Raw genomic sequence first — 20,501 nt, forward strand, 5'->3', positions numbered from 1 at the left:
TTCTGTGGAGGTAAAGAATGAACAAAAAGCAACGTTATCTGAAAGAGGGTACATGTATTCTCAGCATTCTCCTAGTTTAATCTCTCTAGACTGGAATGATTATACAGGTACCATTAATTATAAGATTCCTGGAATAGTTGTTTTCCCACAAGTTCCAACTGACTCTAAGGCCCTGCATAGTCTATCTGTATGCTGAAGTGGGTTGAAACCCACAGCCCAGCAGTGCTTTACAGAAACACTGAGGGTGACCCAGCGGGACGCTCACTAGCAGCGTGCTCCAGGCTGGGTCACTTCATCTACCTCACAAACTGTACACGATGGAGTTTTTAGACACCACTTCTATTTTATGGTGTGGTATTATCCTACCACTTCTCCCCATTAAGACTTAACATTCACACTTCTTATCGGCTATCTCCCAAGTCCCCTTGTTCTGTGCTCTAAAACATCCACTTCTCTTCTGAATGAAAAAACTTCGGGGGTTAGTTGTCAAATTTAGAAAATTTATTCTTTTCAAAGAGAGAGTTAACCACGATACAAGACAATCAATATTTCGTGGAACATTTATAAACTTGGACGGGGCAACAACATAAGTATAGTACTTACAATAAAAAGTCAATGCGTTCCTATACTATATAGTATCATATACATTCACCCACCTCCCCAAAAAGTCACTTATCAAATGAATTCACTGAACTGTATTACAGCATGCCCATCATTAAGTACTGGATCTAGAACTAATTTTTAAACAGTAGCCCAACTTACCCGGACAAGTGCATCATCTATGATATGGTCACGTCTGACTTTGAGTCTCAAATATGGATTCAACTGCTGTCCTTGAACTAAGCTGTAGAGAACAGTAATTCTTCGTTCACTGTACATGCGAATTCTATTGTCATAATATAATCCCAAATTCTTTGTGACAGCATTCAGTATAAAGGGACACGTCATAAAAGAGAACTTGTTCTCGGTTTCTACTTTGAAAAAAGTATAATCTTTATCCATTTCTAGAACATCATTCAGTGGTTCATTAATAAACTCTTCAAAAGGGATAAGTGGTTTTCGACAATCCAGAGTTTTAACAGCAAGTTCAGTTTCCAGTGGGTCCACTCGAGGACCTTTCTTGTTCCTTCTTTCTTCTCCCAGTAACTCCTGAAGTGTCAATTCGCTGGACTCAGGAAGGGGCTCTTCATCATCTTCTTCATTATGGTTTGTGTCTACCTCCCCTCCTACTACATTTGCATAGTAAACCATTTTCAAGCACTTGGAAGCAGCAACAATAGCATCATCGTCGTTCACTAGATTTCGATTGTTAAAGTCAGTGCTTATGACTTTGTATGTAATAAGCTGCTGAAATGTTTCCATCATTCTCCGAATCTGGTCTGCACTGTATTTAGACCACAGTCTGACCAGTTTCCCTTGGGCTGCAAGGGGTAGCTTACTCATTGCTTTGCAAAACAGAGGCAAAGCCATTTCCAGATATTCAGGACTGTGGAGATTTCTATTCTCCATGACAATAATGAATAAATTCAGATAATTAGGATCTCGGGAGTATACATTGTGATACGTCAAGTCACATTCCACATTAGGTGACAAATACACAAGTGCGTTGAGAAAAGCAGTTTCTATTTTTTCATTAGAGAGCAATCTGGTGTAGACCCTTCTAATAGCCTCAATATCCACAGACACATCATCAGGGCCTAACTTTTGTAAGTTGTTATCTCCTTGTGAGCTATCACTTATCCTTGAGGAAGATGCTTCTGAATCCTCCTCCATAGCTGCTGCAGAACATGCAGCCTTTTCCTTTTCATCTTCATCTTTATCTTCGTCCTTTCCTTGAAGAGATTTCAGTTCTTCCTTGGTATGTTGCTTGACTTTCCGAAAGCTTTGTACCAATGCTTCAGCACTAGAAAAAACTCTTCCAATAACACGAATTAAAGGGGAATAATCCTCTCTCTCTCTACATAATTCAAGAATTTCATACACCATCTCTTCGGTTAGGTAAGTCACATCTAGAAAATCAGAAGAGAGAACATTTATTTTCATAACATACACGCACATTTGCTTTAATAAATTCCAGTGAAAAACAAAACAGCCAAATATTTTACACTAAATACCACTTATGATTTACAACTATTTTTAAAAAGTATCTTTGTTTCAACAAACAAAACATGCTTATCTTTTTCCCCCAATGTACTAGTAATAGCAGTACAACCTTACTCATTCTTTCATATCCTATATACATTCGTATACACAGCTTTTAATGAGCGCAAACTCTTTTCACAATGATGGCATATATTAACATGCACCATTAACTGTAAATATGAATGAAGGATATCATGTGCTGATTCATCACATTTCTCACTGTAGACCAGAAACAACAGCTATTTCTGAGAGGTTTCTCATTTCACTACTGTTTTCAAAAGGCTAGGACTGAGGCAATGTTTTCAGAAAGGTTTCTTCAGTCTTCTTTTGGAAACATCCCATGTCCTAAAACCAAACCAGTTCCTTTCTGAATCTTCCTTTATAGTTTTTTTTTTTTTTTTTCCAGGGTGATCATTCTGTGGGTGACGGAGAAGAATTAATATATCACTAACCATACACTCTGAAGTTGACAGATACTGCCATATGCAGCCAAGTAATAGGCTGGAATAAATCTTACACAGGAACAGGAAATAGTTACATAGTAATTAAAAATTAGAGTGGGAAGAAGACAACTTACAAACAGACAAGAGAAACACCACTGCTGCTGCTGCTAAGTTGCTTCAGCCGTGTCCGACTCTGTGCGACCCCATGGATAGCAAGCAGCCCACCAGGCTCCTCCATCCACAGGATTCTCTAGGCAAAAACACTGGAGTGGGTTGCCATTTCCTTCTCCAAAACATACCACTAGTAGTCACCAAAATTTACTTCCTCTCCTTTCTGGGTACAGAGTTGGACACATTCTCCTTCTTTCCCAGCTTTCTGAGATAAGTGCTACTTTCAAGCCAAGGTTTTTCTCCTTCTGGTTAATGGGATGACACTCCTAAGATGGTTCTGAAAATCGTGTTGAGGATAACAGTTGCCAATAAAGCTCCGTCTTTGAATGACTACTGCGTGAATCAGAACTCTCTGCCAATCCAGGATATTATGATTGGTGGACAAGCTAGAAATAAATTTCCACTGTTTGTAATAAGACAGCATTCTTTCTGGAGTCTACTTAATATTGCAGTCTAGCTGATCCTTACAAGCCACCTTTCATTTCCCCCACCTTGACTTCAGTGTCTTTAAAATACAAGTAATGATTATCTCCCCTAAAATGATGTTACCACTGTTTCTTCAGCTTGTAATATTTAAATCCATAGGAGTTCACTAAGATTTTCTATTATATCCATTCTTCCCTATCAAGAAATAATATCCTAAGGCAAAAATGACAGGAGGTCATGAATGGCCAGACTGAATTCAACTTACTACATATTTTCACAGTTACAATAATGCTAACAAGGTGAAATGCTAATGAAATCACAAAAGAAATAAAAAAGAAGAGAACACTTCAAGGATTTTTTGAGATAAAAATATCTGGAGCAATGGACTGTTACAGACATGAAAAAGTTTGTTGCAGTTTGCTGGAATTCACTTTACTTCCCTCTCATATCTGTCTTTAAATAATGTAGCTTAGGCCTACTTATCAGCTTTTGCTATCAGACTTTTTTGTTATCTGCCATTATCCTCTTTCAGAAAAAACAGACAAGCCTATGACTCTCGTTATCTTTAATGACAAATTTAAATCTGTATGTATATTCCCTTGAGAGGAACAGAGTCAATATGCAAGGTTATAGAATGCATGAGTACCTAAGAGGAGCGCCACTGCATGAGATACGTTAGAAAAAAAAAACCTCCATGTGTTCTTCTCTCACACTTTTCTTACTCAAGAAAAAAATACAAGCCCATACACAAAAATGAATCTTAACACACTATTTTCTAAAACTCCGAGTTCTCATCTCACTCAAATGTTGGTTTATTTTGTGCAACTTAATCTGAGCTTTTATAGTGTCTGACCTTTTCAAAGAAGGTACTGAGTGACTGAAGTGGAAAACAATGTAAAACATTCAAACTCAAAAAGTAGCAAACCCCAATGCTTGGGAACATCATACAATAAGCAATGTGTTGACTTAACACCTCATAAAACTCCCATGAAATTCAACTAAGAAAAAAAAAAAACTTTAAAATTAACTATAATGTACTCATTCCATAATTGATTATCAACTAAGAAAAAAAAATCAGAAAAATCCATCCTATTATCTGAAATAAGCCTATATAATTACAAATTTTCACTACCAAAGCTGAGAAATATACCTCAGTAACAGCACGTTTTCTGTTATGACCTGCATGAATATCAAACAATGTGTGCTCAGTCATGTCTGACTCTTTGTGATCCCATGGGCTGTAGGCCATCAGCCTCTGTCCATGGAATTTTCCAGGCAAGAAAACTGGAGTGGTTTGCTACTGCCTACTCCAGAAATTCTCCCTGACCCAGGGATTGAACCCACATCTCCTGCACTGGCAGGCAGATTCTTTACTACTGTGCCACTGGGAAAGCCCCAAGGTATAAAAGAAAATGTTTTAATAGTCAATAATTTACTGCATATTATAAGTACGTCAATAAAATAAAACTTAAGAACAAATTATGGGGTACAATAATAAATGTATTTTAAATGAAAGTACAATAAGCAAAAGTGTTTCAATGCTATAGTCGAATAACTACATTAAATAAAAAGGAGTGAGTGAAAATAGCCTTTACAACAGTAAAAAACCAAATTTCACTTTACAAATCAATAGCAAAGAGAAGAATAAATACTCTGGGAAAAGATAATCAAAAAATCTGAAAGTTCCATGTATTTGTGTGTGTGTGTACTCTGATCCTTAATTATTATCAAACATGTCTGGCATTACTCAAAGTACTCAAATGTTTGACAGGTAAGATTAACCAATTACTAAAAGGATATGAAATATTTAATGACCAAACACAGTATCTCATTCTAAACTAACAGAAGAAGGTCTATGTTTAATGCTGGCTAATACCCCAAGACTTTTGTGTCTTGAGACATATCAATTTAGTTTGCATGGCTATATTAACTTACATTTTCTACTGTAATTACCTCAACTCCAAAAGAAGGACTAAAATCACTTCATATCTGAAATGTGATCCTCTGAAACTGCTCTCTTCCCTCCAGCTCTCTAATACATCCAGGCAGATACTTTATGTTGGCTAACTCCAAATTCATTCACCAATCTTCATCATGACATGCCATTATGAAAGAAACTGCAAAAACTAAACACTAGTATTCCAATCCTCTTGCACTTGGGGGACCGATTTATGAAACACGTATGCAGACCTCAGTGGAAGTCTATCAGTAGACTTCTGAAGGTTTGCTTTCCTGATAAATGAAGCAAACATGACTAATTCATATTTTGAGTAGAAAAAAATCATTTGCTTTTTATTAGTAGATAAAATAAGCTAACTAGTATCACCATTTCAAATTATGAAAACAAAGATTATAGAGGTATCTGCACATCATAAAACTGTTCTTCGACAAATTTAAAAACCAATGTGCTGTGCTCAGTCGTGTCCAACTCTTTGGGACCCATGGACAGTAGCCCATCAGGCTCCTCTGTCCATGAAACTTTCCAGGCAAGAATACTGGAATAGATCGCCATTTCCTATTCCAGGGGATCTTCTGACCCAGGGATCCAACCCATGTCTCTTAAGTCTTCTGCATTGGCAGGCAGATACTCTACCACTGCACCACCTGGGAACATTTCAAGATCACTTTTCATACTGGCTAGTAAAAATTATCAAGCTGTGGAAGAAATAAAAATGACGCACTCCAAATAGTTTTTGTAATTTTGAATAAATTATTCAGATATGTTTATAGGAAAGAGAACAAGTGATATATTTTGTCTATTAACTTTAAGAAAATATATTGGTTAAAACAATGTTATTGACAAAAATCTTAATATATCCCTTTAATCAAAAGAATGACAGCTTTGTCATCAAACACTTACACAGAGCATAATTTTAGTGATGTAGATAATTATCGTCATTATAACAAATGGACCCTTGTACTGTCCAACAAATAAAATTTCTTAATATGATTCCTACCTCTACTTTTATATTTGCTTTAGAGTAAAAGACATTTTAAAATGCAAATAATTCGTGAATGAACAGCTTCCAAATGCTGAACCACCAAAATACAACATTTTATCACACCACAAATCTAATCTTCGGTCCTTGATATCAGACTGGCAATACAATTCTTTTATGGCCACAATCCTTTAAGAAAAAATCCTTAGGTTTGTTCTATTAAAAACACATAGGCATCTTCTAAACTTCAGTAATCTCTTCCTGGAAAGTGTGAAACTGCTAACTGGAGGGTATTTCCCATTATTTTAATGGGAAAAAAATTACAACAGATTCTTTTAAGATAATGCAAAAAAAATCCTAATTTCTTAATATGCAACCAATCCATGGTAAGTAGCTATTATAAATAACTATCCAGTGAAGACATAGGACACTGTGCTTCCTAATCATCAAATCATAAAGTTGTTAACACTTTGCATGCCGTAAACATGGCTTATGTTATGGACAGCAACGTTCTAGACCCACACACCCTTTTGGTAACATGTCATGCCCTTCAGAACATCTTCAAGTGTTTCTGACATTCTACTAATTCTACATAAAAAGTACCAATATTTTATCCACATAGTGTTTTGCTTAAAATGTTAAGCTGAATCTTTCAGACATAAGTATAAATTAGCTAAAAAGACACTGCATTTTGAGATATAAACATTCTAACATTTGGGTATCCATAAAATGAGGCATTCTACTGAGAAAACAATAATTGAGACATTTTTGTATGATATACCTATATATTTTATGATATATGTATATGTGAATAATACTCTTAATCTATACCATTTTATACTTAAATTCTCATGCAAAATCAGAGTTTAGGGCAGACTATTCAATATCCAAAACTGAAACTAGAGCCAGCAAATATAATTAGCACTCAAAAGTACTAGTGGCGTTGATACATTCATGATTCCTAGTGGAAACATACGACAGTGAATACAGATGCTACCAGAAAAAGGGGGCGGGAAGAAGAGTGTTGCAGACTGGAAGAACAAACTGCTAAATTATACAGATTTGAGCTTAAACAGTACACGAAGACTGGGAATAACCACTCAGTAAGTACCTCTAATCCAGAAAAAGCACATAGCCAAAAAGAAGACAGGTACACCCATCCTGTATTATAACCCCCAATGGCTTGCTGCATTCAACTGTGACGGCACACCCTACATTCACAGTAACTGTTGTTCTCGTGATACACACTTACTGGGAAAATGCACATAATGTGCTGGTGGTTCAGTCGCTCAGTCGTGTCTGACTCTTGCAACCCCACAAACTGTAACCCGCCAGGCTGCTCTGTCCATGGGATTCTCCAGGCAAGAATACTGGAGTGGGTAGCCATTTCCTTCTCCAGGGGATCTTCCCCACCCAGGAATCAAATCCGGGTCTCCTGCATTGCAGGCAGATTCTTTACTGACTGAGCTCTGTGGGAAGCCCTACTTTTACATTATACATATTAATAACATTCCCTTATTTATCTAGGGTGTGTGCTAATTCATAGAATTAGAAATATTCACACAATAAAGTTGTATAAAGTTATAAGAATTACTTTATTGTGGAAACAGAGGCTATAACACAACTACATTTCACTAATTAATTTAAACTTGATTCAAATGACGGACGGTACTAAAAATTTTATAGAAATTTAACTTATATACATCTTAAACAAAAAGGTTTCTCTTTAAAACAGAATTACCTCTGACAGGGCTGTCATTCATTCAGAAATTCAATTAGCTTGTTTCTAATACTGATTTGCCTTCACTGGGAGAAAGAAAGCTTGGGTGATTAAAAGAAAAAAAAATTTAACAGTTTCAGAATACAGGATTATTTAGACAGCCAAGTAAGGCTTGGGTAGAGTCTACCATTGTTAGGTAATGATTCTTGGCAGTATGAGTGTGCTAAATGCCTGGGAGAAGGTGAGCATGATACGGAAAGAATAGATCAGAAGGAAAACCAGTATTCTTCAGGTAACTGTTACAACATTTGCTGTGTCTTCAGAAATAGAAGCTCCTCTTTCTGCTCCGTCTGCTACATAGTGCTCAGGTTCCAAAATAAATTCCACATACTTAAGCCAGCTAGTCTAAGCTAACTGACTTCATGGCCAGTCTGTGTGATTAACTACTATGTAATACGTTTTTCCTAGTGGAAAACATTTAATATTTCTAATCAATCCATTAAGAAAGGAACTTTTGGAAATATAATCTGCTTCTAATTAGAGACCATAAGAATAGTGAAAGAGTTAAATCATTAACTCAATTATTATTTAGGTCTGCCCTTTTCCACATAAAAATCAATTCCACTATAGACATGTCCTAAGCAAATGACAACAGTTAACACCTCACACACTTTGAAAATCTCTAATTTGGTTTTCAGTCAAAAATTCTCAATTAAAAATAGAACAGCTTACCTTTAAAATCATCTCTTGCTCCTTGCCCGTCCTTCTTGTTCATTTTTATGTCAGAGCAGTTGTTAGAGGCACCTTTAGAGTTTTCAAGGTAAGCTGAGCTTGCTCCTTTCTTGGAGGGATGAGGATCACAGAGTTTTGCATTAATCTTATAAAGCTCGAGGGCTTTAATAGCTGCTGCATTGTTATCCATACGACGAAAAGTTGGACAGGAAGCACAAAACTCATTCGTGCAGGCCTCATTTCCACAGCCCTCAGTTAACTGGTGGTAGTAGCGTTCTATTAGATGTTTTGCAGCTGCTCGCTTCCTGTACCAGACATTCAAACAATAAGCACAGTGATTAGTACAGCTTTCAGGTACAAAGCTCAACAGATCATCAGCAAGGCGAAAGTTAGTCAGGCACTGAAGTAATAAACTTGCATATTAAGATGAAGTATAGAAAATGGAGATGCACTACTTACACAAAACCTTTATCCGGAGAAATATTTGATAGCTATTTCTTAAGACCTATGAATATCAATGCTTGTCAAAATACTGTTTTCATAGACTATGCTTTCCTTTGGTTTGGTGAGTGGGGCTTGTTTGATGTGTTTTAATTGTTTAGCACAACAGCTGAAAAGTTTTGTGGGTAAGAGTTTTAGTATGTTATCACTTTAAAATTAACACTAAGAAAATGAAGAGTCCAAAGTACCATTCCAGCTTTCTTTTATATAATCCCCATTTTGTTTCAACATCTGTAAATACTTGATTGATAGGTAACACAGAACTTCCATGTGGAACAAAAAAGACTCCCCCCTTTCACTATATGGAGAATTTAAAAAGATATTTATAAATAAAATATTCCAAGCTTGTTATTATATTACAAGAAAGAGGCTCAAAACATACTACCCTGAACCCAAAAGGTGTCATTAAACCTTACCATAGTACCATTAATACCTCATTAATACTATGCCATGGGAATATCAAATATTTTAAATTCTCTTTAGAGCAAAATCTTATATCCCTCTTACGTTGTGAGCTTAATGTATGTGAATGAATGTTTCATTACTGCTGTTCCAGAAGACCTAGCAAGGTCAGTGAAAGTGAAAGTGTTAGTCCCTTAGTAATGTCTGACTCTTTGCAACTCACAGACTCATTGCAGGCTGACTCACTGTAGACTGCAGAACTGACTCATTGGAAAAGACCCTGGTGCTTGGAAAGATTGAAGGCAGGAGGAGAAGGGGACGACAGAGGATGAGATGGTTGGATGGCATCACCAACTTGACAGACGTGAGTTTGAGTAGCTCCGGGAACTGGTGATGGACAGGGAGGCCTGGCATGCTGCAGTCCATGGAGTCACCAAACACTGAACCCGACTGAGCGACTGAACTGAACTAACTGAACTGAGACTGTAGCCCACCAGGCTCCTCTGTCCATGGAATTCTCCAGGCAAGAAAACTGGAATGGGTTGCCATTTCCTTTTCCAGGGGATATTTCCGATCTAGGGATTTAACCTGGGTCTCCTGTATTACAGGCAAACTTTACCATTTGAGCCACCCAGGAAAGCCCAGCAAGAATACTGAAGAAGGGGTTATTTCGTCAAGTAAGAAGCTGGACTAGATTTCTATCTTTACAGTTTATTCAAATCTTAAGATCTATATACTTCTACTATTGATGTGATAAGATGACCATAACTTTGATTAGTCTACTGATTTAAAAAACCCATAATTCACAGCTATTCCTTTTGGTTCCAAATACACATGTAGGAATAAAAACATCAAATAATCATAACTAGAAAAAATAATTTACCTAATTTAATTCTTAAGATGTTCTTACAATTATCTCACACACATGTAGGACTAAATGGCAAACAGTATTAGAGTTTCCATCTTGTTAATCGTGAGATACATCTTGTTAATCATGAGAAACGGAACAACTCACAAGAAGACAAATAAGGGACACATTAGTAAGTTCAATTTTGTCTCAAAAGTAGGACTTTGTCTCTAAACTATCAAGGTAAGTGACAAACAGTAATAAACACATTCAATTCATCCTGCCGCTCTGTTTTTCAGATGTTCCATGCAGATTTACCACTCACTACATGCAAATAGAGGAAAAAAGAAAAACCCACAAAGTGCTCTTAAAAACTGCATGAACATGACTTGAGATATCTTATTATATGCAGTTATAAATTACTCCACTCCTGAAAATTAAAATATATTATTCCAAATATATCACTGTGCTAAATATTAAAATGACAACATGTAAAGAGATATAAAGGATCTATAAGATTTATGCCACACATTGCTGCTTCTTCAAAAATGCAATAGCTTTCCCTAGTGAGAAGATAAATAAATATGAATTTTATTTCTGGCGGAAAATTATTAACATGCATCAAAAGTCTTAAAAATGAATACGAGGATCAACCATATGAACCAAAGATCCCATTTTTGGTGAAATAGGGCAGTTTTGCAAAATACGATGTTTCTATAAAGCCTGGGAAAAAACTGACATGCCATAAAAACAGGAGATTACTAAAAGGAACTGATAACCATCCACACAATGGAACAAATAAAAATTATCAAGATCTGAATTTAGCATAGATCATTAGTTGATCTTTTAATTGTAAAAGTCAGTTACAAAGTACTGTCATAATTAGCCTTTTCTATTTCAAAGTGTTAATAGCCATTTCTCTGAATGTGGTTGGATGGGTTTTTTAAATTATTCTATCATGTTGCTTGTAAGTTATTTTTTCTGTAACAGTACTTTATTAAAATTAATGAATATGAAAGAGGAAATGTTAGTGGTTTTAAAACTTCATATATGTGATTTGAATGGCTTCCAGGTTTACTAAATTATCAATATGATTTTTAAAAGATTAGTTTCAAAGTTCAAAATACCAAAAATAATTTAGCTATTTTAGAATGTTGGGTTTTGTTCTTTAAAAAAAAAAAGTCATATACATAATGCTTTTGAATGCAATACATATACAAGTGTGAACACCAAAAACAGAACAAGACTGAGAAATCAGAAAACTGGCTCTAAGTCTCAAAGTAGGTGTACTATCGGGCCCTCAGTTTCCAATCTTTAAGGCTCCTTTCAGTTCTAAATCTGTAACAGGGAGGTGAGCAAAGTACTAGCATTTATGGAATAGCTGGTAACATACTGGACATACTGCTAGGCACCATAACACAGGTTATCTCATCTGAGTTCCATGACTCTGAGGATTATCCTCAGTCTACAGCCAAAAAGGGACAGAGTCAAACCATGCATCCAAGGTCACACAAAGGTAACTGCAGAACAACTCGGATAAAAACAGGAGTCCAAGAGGCCTTCCAGCTTCAGAGTCTAAGTCGACTATACTGTCTTACAGAAGGTGATACATTTCAATTCCAATTCTTACTAAAAAACTTTTATGGAAAAAAAAAAATCCCATAAATAGTATGTAACTCAAAAAAGTAAAATGCATTCTGAAAAACCATAATTTGAATCTCATATTTATGGAATATCTGGCATCACACAAGAACACAAGCTTCTTGAGGAACAGGTAGCAAGCACTCTATTCAGCAAAGTAAACATATCTATTTTTTGAAGACCTAATAGGCATTTTACTTTCACTTTGGAAGATGGTTAAACCCTGTAAGTTAAAACCTCACACTCAGGCCAGAATGTCCAAGTTCACATGCTGGCTCTGCCACTTAGTAACTATGTGACCCTGAATACGTTTACTTAAATCTCCTATGTCTCAGTTTTCTCATCTTAAAAATGATGGTATATAGAATTATTATGGCTGTGAGAGAACTAAATGAGTTACTATATATATAAAAAGTCCTTAGAACACTGCACAGCACACAATTTAAGCACATGTTAGCCACCGTTCTTGTTATAATTGTTACTACCATCCTAAAAGTCTATATTATGCTCAGAGGAGTTATATACCTAATCACACATCTTATAAGAGATCTGAACCCAGGTTTGACTCCAAACCTTGGGCCTTTAATACCATTAAGAATAGATTTAAGAGTAGCCCCCTCTATTTGATCCACTTCTCTGCCCCAAGACTTAGAAACAGCAGCTAGACTGATGAGACAAGACTGAAAGGCCAAGCCAGAATCTCCATGTTATCAGTGGGATCAACCATACCAAATATTTTTCTTCTTCCCTCACTTCACTGACACCTGGAATTACCTGTACACAATTCTGTATCCCCATCTAATTAAGAGCATATTAAAAGGTCTAGACATTGGGAAATGTTTATGTTAATAATGACATTTTGGTAAATAACCTGTACAAGATTAATCCCTGTACACTAAGAGTTACCAATTCAAAGATCATGGACCAATCTGTTACCTGTTTTTTTAAAAGCTTTGCAGGCTAAGAATTGTTCTTAAATTTTAAATGGTTGAGAAAGTCAGTTAAGAAAAGCAGCATATCTTGCGACATGTAAAAATTACATGAAATTCAAATTTTAGCATCCAGTCTTACTTAGAACATAACCATGCTCATTCATTTACATGCTGCCTACTGCTGTTTTCACACTAAAGCAGCACAGTTGAGTAGTTTTCAGAGATTGTACAGTCTAGCCTGCAGAGCCTAAAATAAATACCACCAGGCCGTGACAGAAACAATTTCCCAACTCTTAATTTAGACACTGTGCCCTCCAGTGATGCTTCCATCCAATCACGTGGCCTCCTCACTCTTTTCAATCAGCAAATCAGTGCAATAAAATGTGTAACTCCCTCAAATGTGAAGAAAGAAGGGAAGGAGGAAAGGTAAAGAAGGGACAAGGAGAGACAAAGAGGAGGAAGAAAATGAGAAAACAGGAAAGATATGAAGAAAGGTCTTTTCCCTACTGGTTCCTTCAGTGACATATTATGGGTCATTCAAAACTATCCCAAAATGGGTTCTGGCTTACTTTCCATAATTTCCTTACATCTTACTTTTATTCAATGCGAAAAAACAAACCAGTACTTTATAACATACTGACTTTTTATAAAAGGTACTTTTTCTTATCAAATCCTGTGAAACCATCTAGTGAGAGTGCTCTCAATGATCGTGACTCTTGACATTACTTACACATTTAAAACGAACAGTACTTTCCACTGACTTATTTTATTTCTATGAATCATTAAGACATGGAATCAATCATATGTTCTATGGAATAAATCACATGTGGAGGGCAAGTTACTCTAGAAAACTTGGCAGAAATCTTTTTAAGAATGGTTTCACCTTCAGGGAAAGGGATGTCAGTGACTCTGAAATGTATGGGGATAAAAAAGATGGATTGACGAATAAAAGTAGAAGGGTAGATATGTGACAAAGCAATGTAAATAATAAAAGCAGAATCTAGATGACAAATGAGATGAAAAAAATCTAGTAGAGGTGATGCAATTCCAGCTGAGTTACTTCAAATCCTAAAAGATGATGCTGTGAAAGTGCTGCACTCAACATGCCAGCAAATCTGAAAAACTCAGCAGTGGCCACGGGACTGGAAAAGGTCAGTTTCCATTCCAAATTGCAAAGAAAGGCAAAACCAAAGAATGTTCAAACTACCACACAACTGCACTCATCTCACATGCTAGCAAAGCAGTGCTCAAAATGCTCCAAGCAAGGCTTCAACAGTACATGAACCAAGAACTTGCAGATGTTCAAGCTGGATTTAGAAAAGGCAGAGGAACCAGAGATCCAATTGCCAGCATCTGTTGGATCACAGAAAAAGCAACAGAGTTCCAGAAAAACATCTACTTCTGCTTCACTGACTATGCTAAAGCCTTTGACTATGTGGATCACAGCAAACTGTGGAAAATTCTTCGAGAGATGGGAATAGCAGATCACCTTACCTGCCTCCTGAGAAACCTGTATGCACATCAAGAAGCAACAGTTAGAACCAGACAGGGAACAACAGATTGGTTACAAAGAGGCAAAGAAGTACATCAAGACTGTATATTGTTACCATGTTTATTTAACTTATATGCAGAGTACATCATGCGAAATGCTGGGCTGGATGAAGCACAAGCTGGAAACAAGATTGCAGGAAGAAATATCAATAACCTCAGATAAGCAGATGACACCACCCTTATGGAAGAAAGCAAAGAGGAACTAAAGAGCCTCTTGATGAAAGTGAAAGAGGAGAGTGAAAAAGTTGGCTTAAAGCTCAACATTCAAAAAACGAAGATCATGGCATCTGGTCCCATCACTTCATGGCAAGTAAATGGGGAAACAGTGGAAACAGTGGCTGACTTTATTTTTCTGGGCTCCAAAATCACTGTAGATGGTGACTGCGGCCATGAAATTAAAAGACTCTTGCTCCTTGGAAGGAAAGCTATAACCAACCTAGACAGCATATTAAAAAGCAAAGATATTACTTTGCCAACAAAGGTCCATATGGTCAAAGCTATGGTTTTTCCAGTAGTCATGTATGGATGTGAGAGTTGGACTATAAAGAAACCTGAGCACCAAAGCATTGATGCTTTTGAACTGTGGTGATGGAGAAAGGACTGCAAGGAGATCCAACCAGTCAATCCTAAAGGAAATCAGTCCTGAATATTTATTGCAAAGACTGATGCTGAAGCTCCAATACTTTGGCCACCTGACGTGAAGAACTGACTCACTGGAAAAGACCCTGATGCTGGAAAAGACTGAAGGCAGGAGGAGAAGGGGACGACAGAGGATGAGATGGTTGGATGGCATCACTGACTCAATGGACGTGAATTTGAACAACCTCTGGGAAATGGTAAAGGACAGGGAAACCTGGCGTGCTGCAGTTCATGGGGTTGCAAAGAGTCAGCCATGGCTGAGCAACAAAAAGATGATAGGCACATGGCATCAACTTATCTGCTTGTTTGTAAATATTTAAAATAAATCATGTGGGGAAAATACTGTTGTCATATTGCAACTTTTTTAGAGAACAGATCAAATAAATGGCAGAGGGAATGGTTTTAGTCATCAACGAAGGAAAAGGAAAACCATCATCATCAATGACACAAATACCACATTTGCTGACTCAGTTTCTGGAACAGTCCAGTACTTATCAGAAACAAAAAAACTCAAAAAACCCTGTAATAATAAGAGTTATACTCTGATCACATTAGGTACCACAACTTAATTTGTCTAGTAAGGAAACAAATACGAGAAAAGTATGCTAACGTTCCTGTACCAACAGCAAACCACTGAAGTCAGAACCACTGAAACAACTGTCGGCAATATAGCATGGAAGTTGAAAATGACCTTAAACTGAACTTAATAGGAAGCTGGAAAATAAACAATAAATACAAGAACAAAGAAGATGAAATAAACAGCAACTATCAGAGGATGTCCCTGAGTGGTTAAGACTCCACACTCCCAATGCAGGGGGCATGTATTTGATCCATGGTTGTGGAACTAAGATTCAGCATGCTGCATGGTGTGACCAGAAAAAAAAAAAAAGCAACTGTCAGAAAGTGAAAATGTATCAGTGAACAATGAGCAAACAAGACTGGAATTAAAATTAAAAAGAATGATAGAACTTAAAAGAATCAGAAACTGTGACTGCAATGTAAAAACTACTGGTGGACAAAGTATAGAATAATGAAAGGAGATAAAAAAGGCAAAGATCAAAAGAACATGTGAATGTTAAGTATAAGGACTTTAACTGAAAATAAAGTCAAATGATGATGTGAGGAATCAAGACGTCAGAGATAAAACACAAAGGGCCCAAGACTTGTATTATCAGTCTATAAAGCTAATAACCACTGTTTACTAGCCTCAGAGTAAGCAGAACACCTTTGTTTCTTTTAGAATGTTACCTCTGTAAATGTGCCATCCCCTTTCCCAAAGTTTTACTTAACATAAAAAAATTTTAACAATTACCAATGTTATCCTAGATATTAGTAGGCCTTATAGAAACAGATCCAATGAAAAAACATCTGTGACACAGCTATGATCAGATTTAAGGTAGTGACTGTTACAATGGACCAAAATGAATTATTAAATTATCTGAATTGTGAACTCATTATTACCATGATCCAAACAATGAACCATTAACTACAGAATACGATATAGTTTCCACCAAAAAGTTTTTACTTAAATTGGTACATTTTACTTTAGAAATATGTTTAACAATAACTCCTGAGTACTCTTTTACTGAGGTTTATAATCTCACTGCCTAAATAGTTTCTTACACAGTATACACAGAAACTGTAGAAAAAACTTATAATAAACAAACAGTAAAATATATCCATCCATCTCCCTCCAACTGAGATCTGAAAGGGAAAGGAATACAAAGCACATGTTGGCATTACTGTAGAGCAACTACTAATTCTCTGTGATGATCATTAAATATGGTCTTTGATTTCTGTTTCTGATTCAAAGACAATCAAGACAAAACTTGTCCCATGACTAATTATACACTTGAATGTCTACCACGGATCAGGCAATATGCTGTAATTTCTGTGATAAAGATCTGTCTGGCTCACTATTTTGCAATTCTAAATAGCTGGATCACCTATAAAATAATCTTTTTGTTAGGAGCTCAGAAAAACTTGGAGTTATTTAAAAACTTAATAGATTTAATATACACTGCTGAGAAAACACCTAGAGTTCTTTCAGTTAGGGTGAAAAAATTATTAAGACAGATCTTTTAATTTATACTAAAGATTATTTAATATATATCAAAGTTAGTTTTGTATAGATGATAAATGAACCCATAGGTATATTCCTCCATTAACTGAACTGTACAATGACTAAATTATTTGAGAAAAGATAAAAAACTAACCAGCTAACCAGAACTGAGTCAGCAGGATAGAGAAAAAGGAAGCACCAGACAGATTAGTAGTTTGTTGCTCAGTCGTGTCCGACTTTTTGCGACCCCATGGGCCCACCAGGCTCCCTCCTCCATGGGATTCTCCAGGCAAGAGTACTGGAGTGGGTTGCCATTTCCTTCTCCAGACAGATTCTTCCACAGAAACTCTGACTTAAATGTGATGCCAAAACTTTTTTGAGAGCTCCAAAACCTGCAGAAAGCCGCAGGTACCCCCAGCAAACTCAAAGACTAAACCAGTCAGAAATGTGTAAGAAAAGTTATTCCATATCAACTGCCTCAACCTCTCCCCAAGTAGCACAGTTCACAATAGTGATGAAAAGCCTAATTTGCAGCAACACCCTTGATAAGCAGGAAAAAAAGAGAGAGAAGAATTACGTCCAACATTCCAGTTTTTCAAGGGGCTGCACAAGGGACTAGTTTCTGTCTAGCCTAACTCAGAGAACTGGACCCAGAATACACTGGATGCCCAGGGAAGACAAAAGGCAGGTCTCTGGCTTGCTGTAGACCCAGAGAACCGTGAGACAGAAAGACACAAGAGAGGGCAAAAGACTATACACTCTTGAAAAAAACAACCAATAATAAACCCTTTCAATTGGGAAATTACAAGGAGAAATCCAGAGAAAATGCACCCCCTGAAAGATTTTAGAGGTACCAAGATTCTCTAGCTATGCTGAATGATGTGATCCTCCCCTCTATGAAGCCAGTCCATGAAGAATGGAAGAGAAAGTGTTTTCCAAACGCAAAATCCACAACAAGAAGACACATAAAAAACAGAATCACAATCCAGTCAAATGAACAAAATAAAGTTCTAGAAAATGACCTTAAACAAATTAGGGTTCTACAAATTAAAATGACACACACACAAAAAAAACCCAGTATAATTGCCATAAGGAAACAAAGTACAACAGAACATAAATAAACAACTGGATGAAATTATGAGGCATGAACAAAATGAGAACATCAACAAAAAGAAGAGACAAAAAAGGAACCAAACAAAAATTCTAGAGCTGAAGTATACAATAACTGAATTGAAAAATTCAAAAGAGGGGATCAATTTCAGATTTGATCAAGCAGAAGTAAAAAAAAAAAACAAACAACAATGAACTTGATGGGTGAGTCTTTGAAATTCTTGAGTCAGAATGGAAAAAAGCAAAAAAAAAAAAAAAAAAAAAAAAGGAAGAAGAAGAAGAAGAAGAAAAGTGAAGAAAGTCAAAGGGACTTCCAGGATGAAATATCATCAAGCTGACCAACATATGCACTGGGGAATACCAGCTAGAGAAGAGAGAATGAAGCAAGCTAAATGAAAAATTAATAGCCAGATGCCTCCCAAATCTGAGGAAGAAAACGGACATCCAATTTTAAGAGGCTCAAAGGACTCCAATTAGGATGAAGAGTCGGACACAACTGAGCGATTTCACTTTCACGCATTGGAGAAGGAAATGGCAACCCACTCCAGTGTTCTTGCCTGGAGAATCCCAGGGACCGGGGAGCCTGGTGGGTGGCCATCTATGCGGTCGCACAGAGTCGGACATGACTGAAGCGACTTAGCAGCAGCAGCAGCAAAGAGACACATAGTAAGATGCAAAAGAGAGAATCCTGAAAGCAGCCGAACAGAAACAACTGGTCACACACAAGGAAGCTATCATAAGACTATAAATAGACTTATCAGCAGAAATCTTGCAGGCCAGAAAAGAGTAGGATGACATTCACAGTGCTGGAGATAAGTAACTTCCAACCAAAAGCAATATTATTTGGCAAAACTGACTTTAAATGCAAAGGAGATATAAAGACCTCCCCAGCATTAAAAAAAAGCTGAACTAGTTCATCACCATTAAACCTGCCTTACAAGAAATGCAAAAGGATACACAACAAAACAGCATCTGAAAATATAAAGCCTTCTGGTAAAGGTAAATTTATAGACAAACATAGAATCCTGTAATACTGCAATGGTGATGAGTATATCACTTTATATTCAGGTAGAGTTAAAACAGAGCAACATTTAAAAAAACCAACTCAACTATAAGGACTTCTCTGGCGGTCCAATGGTTAGGAAACCACCTGACAAGACAGAGGACGCAGGTTCAACCCTGGTTAGGAAACTAAGATTCCAGCTATTGCCAAGCAACTAAGTTCTTGTGCTGCAACTACTAAGCCCATGCATCACAACTAGAGAGTCCGTGAACCACAAGAAAAGATCCGATACGATGCAACAAACATTCTGAGTGCTGCAGCTAGCACTTGACACAGTCAAATAAAGTAAGTATTTTTTAAAAACTCTGCTATACGTTAATGGATATGAAACACAAAAAGGTGCGATTTATGACATAACAAAAAGGAGAAACCTGTAAAGTTTTTGTATGCAACTGAAATAATTATTTGTTTAAAATACATCACTAGTATTCTAAGATTTTATGTAATCACCATGGTGAACACAATGGTAAACACCAGCTTCCCCAGTGACTCAGTTATAAAGAAGCTGCCTGTAATAGCAGCCACAGGAAACACAGGTTCAATCCCTGGGTTGGGAAGATCCCCTGGAGAAAGGAATGGCTACCCACTCCAGTATTCTTGCCTGGAGAATTCCATGCAGAGGAGCCTGGAGGGCTACAGTCCACAGGGTCACAAAGAGTCAGACACGACCAAAATGACTTAGCACATAAACACAAAGAAAATACTTATAAAAGATGCACAAAGAAAGGAATCAAAGCATGTCACTATAAGAAAAGAAAAAAAGAACACAAAGGAAGACATCTCACAGGAAAAAAGGGAAAAAAATAATTATAAGATATACAAAAAACAATTAGCAAGATGGCAATAGTAAATCCTTTCCCATCAGCACTTACCTTAAATATTAATGGATTAAACTCCTAATCAAAAGATACAGAATGGCTAAATGGGATAATGAATTTAAAAAAAAGAAAAACCCAACCACGGGGAAGAGAGTAAATGAGCCAAGACGGCATGTTCAGGCTCTCTTGCCCCAGGTTTTGTAAACAGTGAGCATGCAGCAGCTGAGATCACTGATCACACTATGCATGTGTGCCATGAGGCACTGCTTGGTCACAGGCTACTCTGTGCTGTTGGCGCTTGTGAGCTCCACCTAGAAAGCGGCGGCATTACTGCTGCGTCATGGCTGTGCCCGTGAGGCCAG

General features: G+C 36.8%; 1 protein-coding gene across 7 annotated transcripts in view; it reads right to left on the reverse strand.

Moving 5' to 3' along the window:
- The window catches only part of UBE3A (ubiquitin protein ligase E3A), a 94,160-nt gene that overhangs the window by 22,265 nt on the left and 51,394 nt on the right, over nt 1-20,501 (reverse strand). For 6 of the 7 annotated variants that reach the window (XM_069559110.1, XM_069559112.1, XM_069559108.1 and 3 more), the window contains 2 exons: nt 8,574-8,878; nt 763-2,009 (listed from right to left, as the gene is read on the reverse strand). In XM_069559110.1, coding sequence (XP_069415211.1) covers nt 763-2,009; nt 8,574-8,878 — 1,552 coding nt within the window. Of the gene's footprint in view, nt 1-762; nt 2,010-7,373; nt 8,397-8,573; nt 8,879-20,501 lie in introns of those variants that run through there. The other variant, XM_069559114.1, reaches the window with a different exon arrangement.

Source organism: Ovis canadensis, chromosome 18 (assembly GCF_042477335.2).
Source record: "Ovis canadensis isolate MfBH-ARS-UI-01 breed Bighorn chromosome 18, ARS-UI_OviCan_v2, whole genome shotgun sequence".
Taxonomy (NCBI): domain Eukaryota; kingdom Metazoa; phylum Chordata; class Mammalia; order Artiodactyla; family Bovidae; genus Ovis; species Ovis canadensis.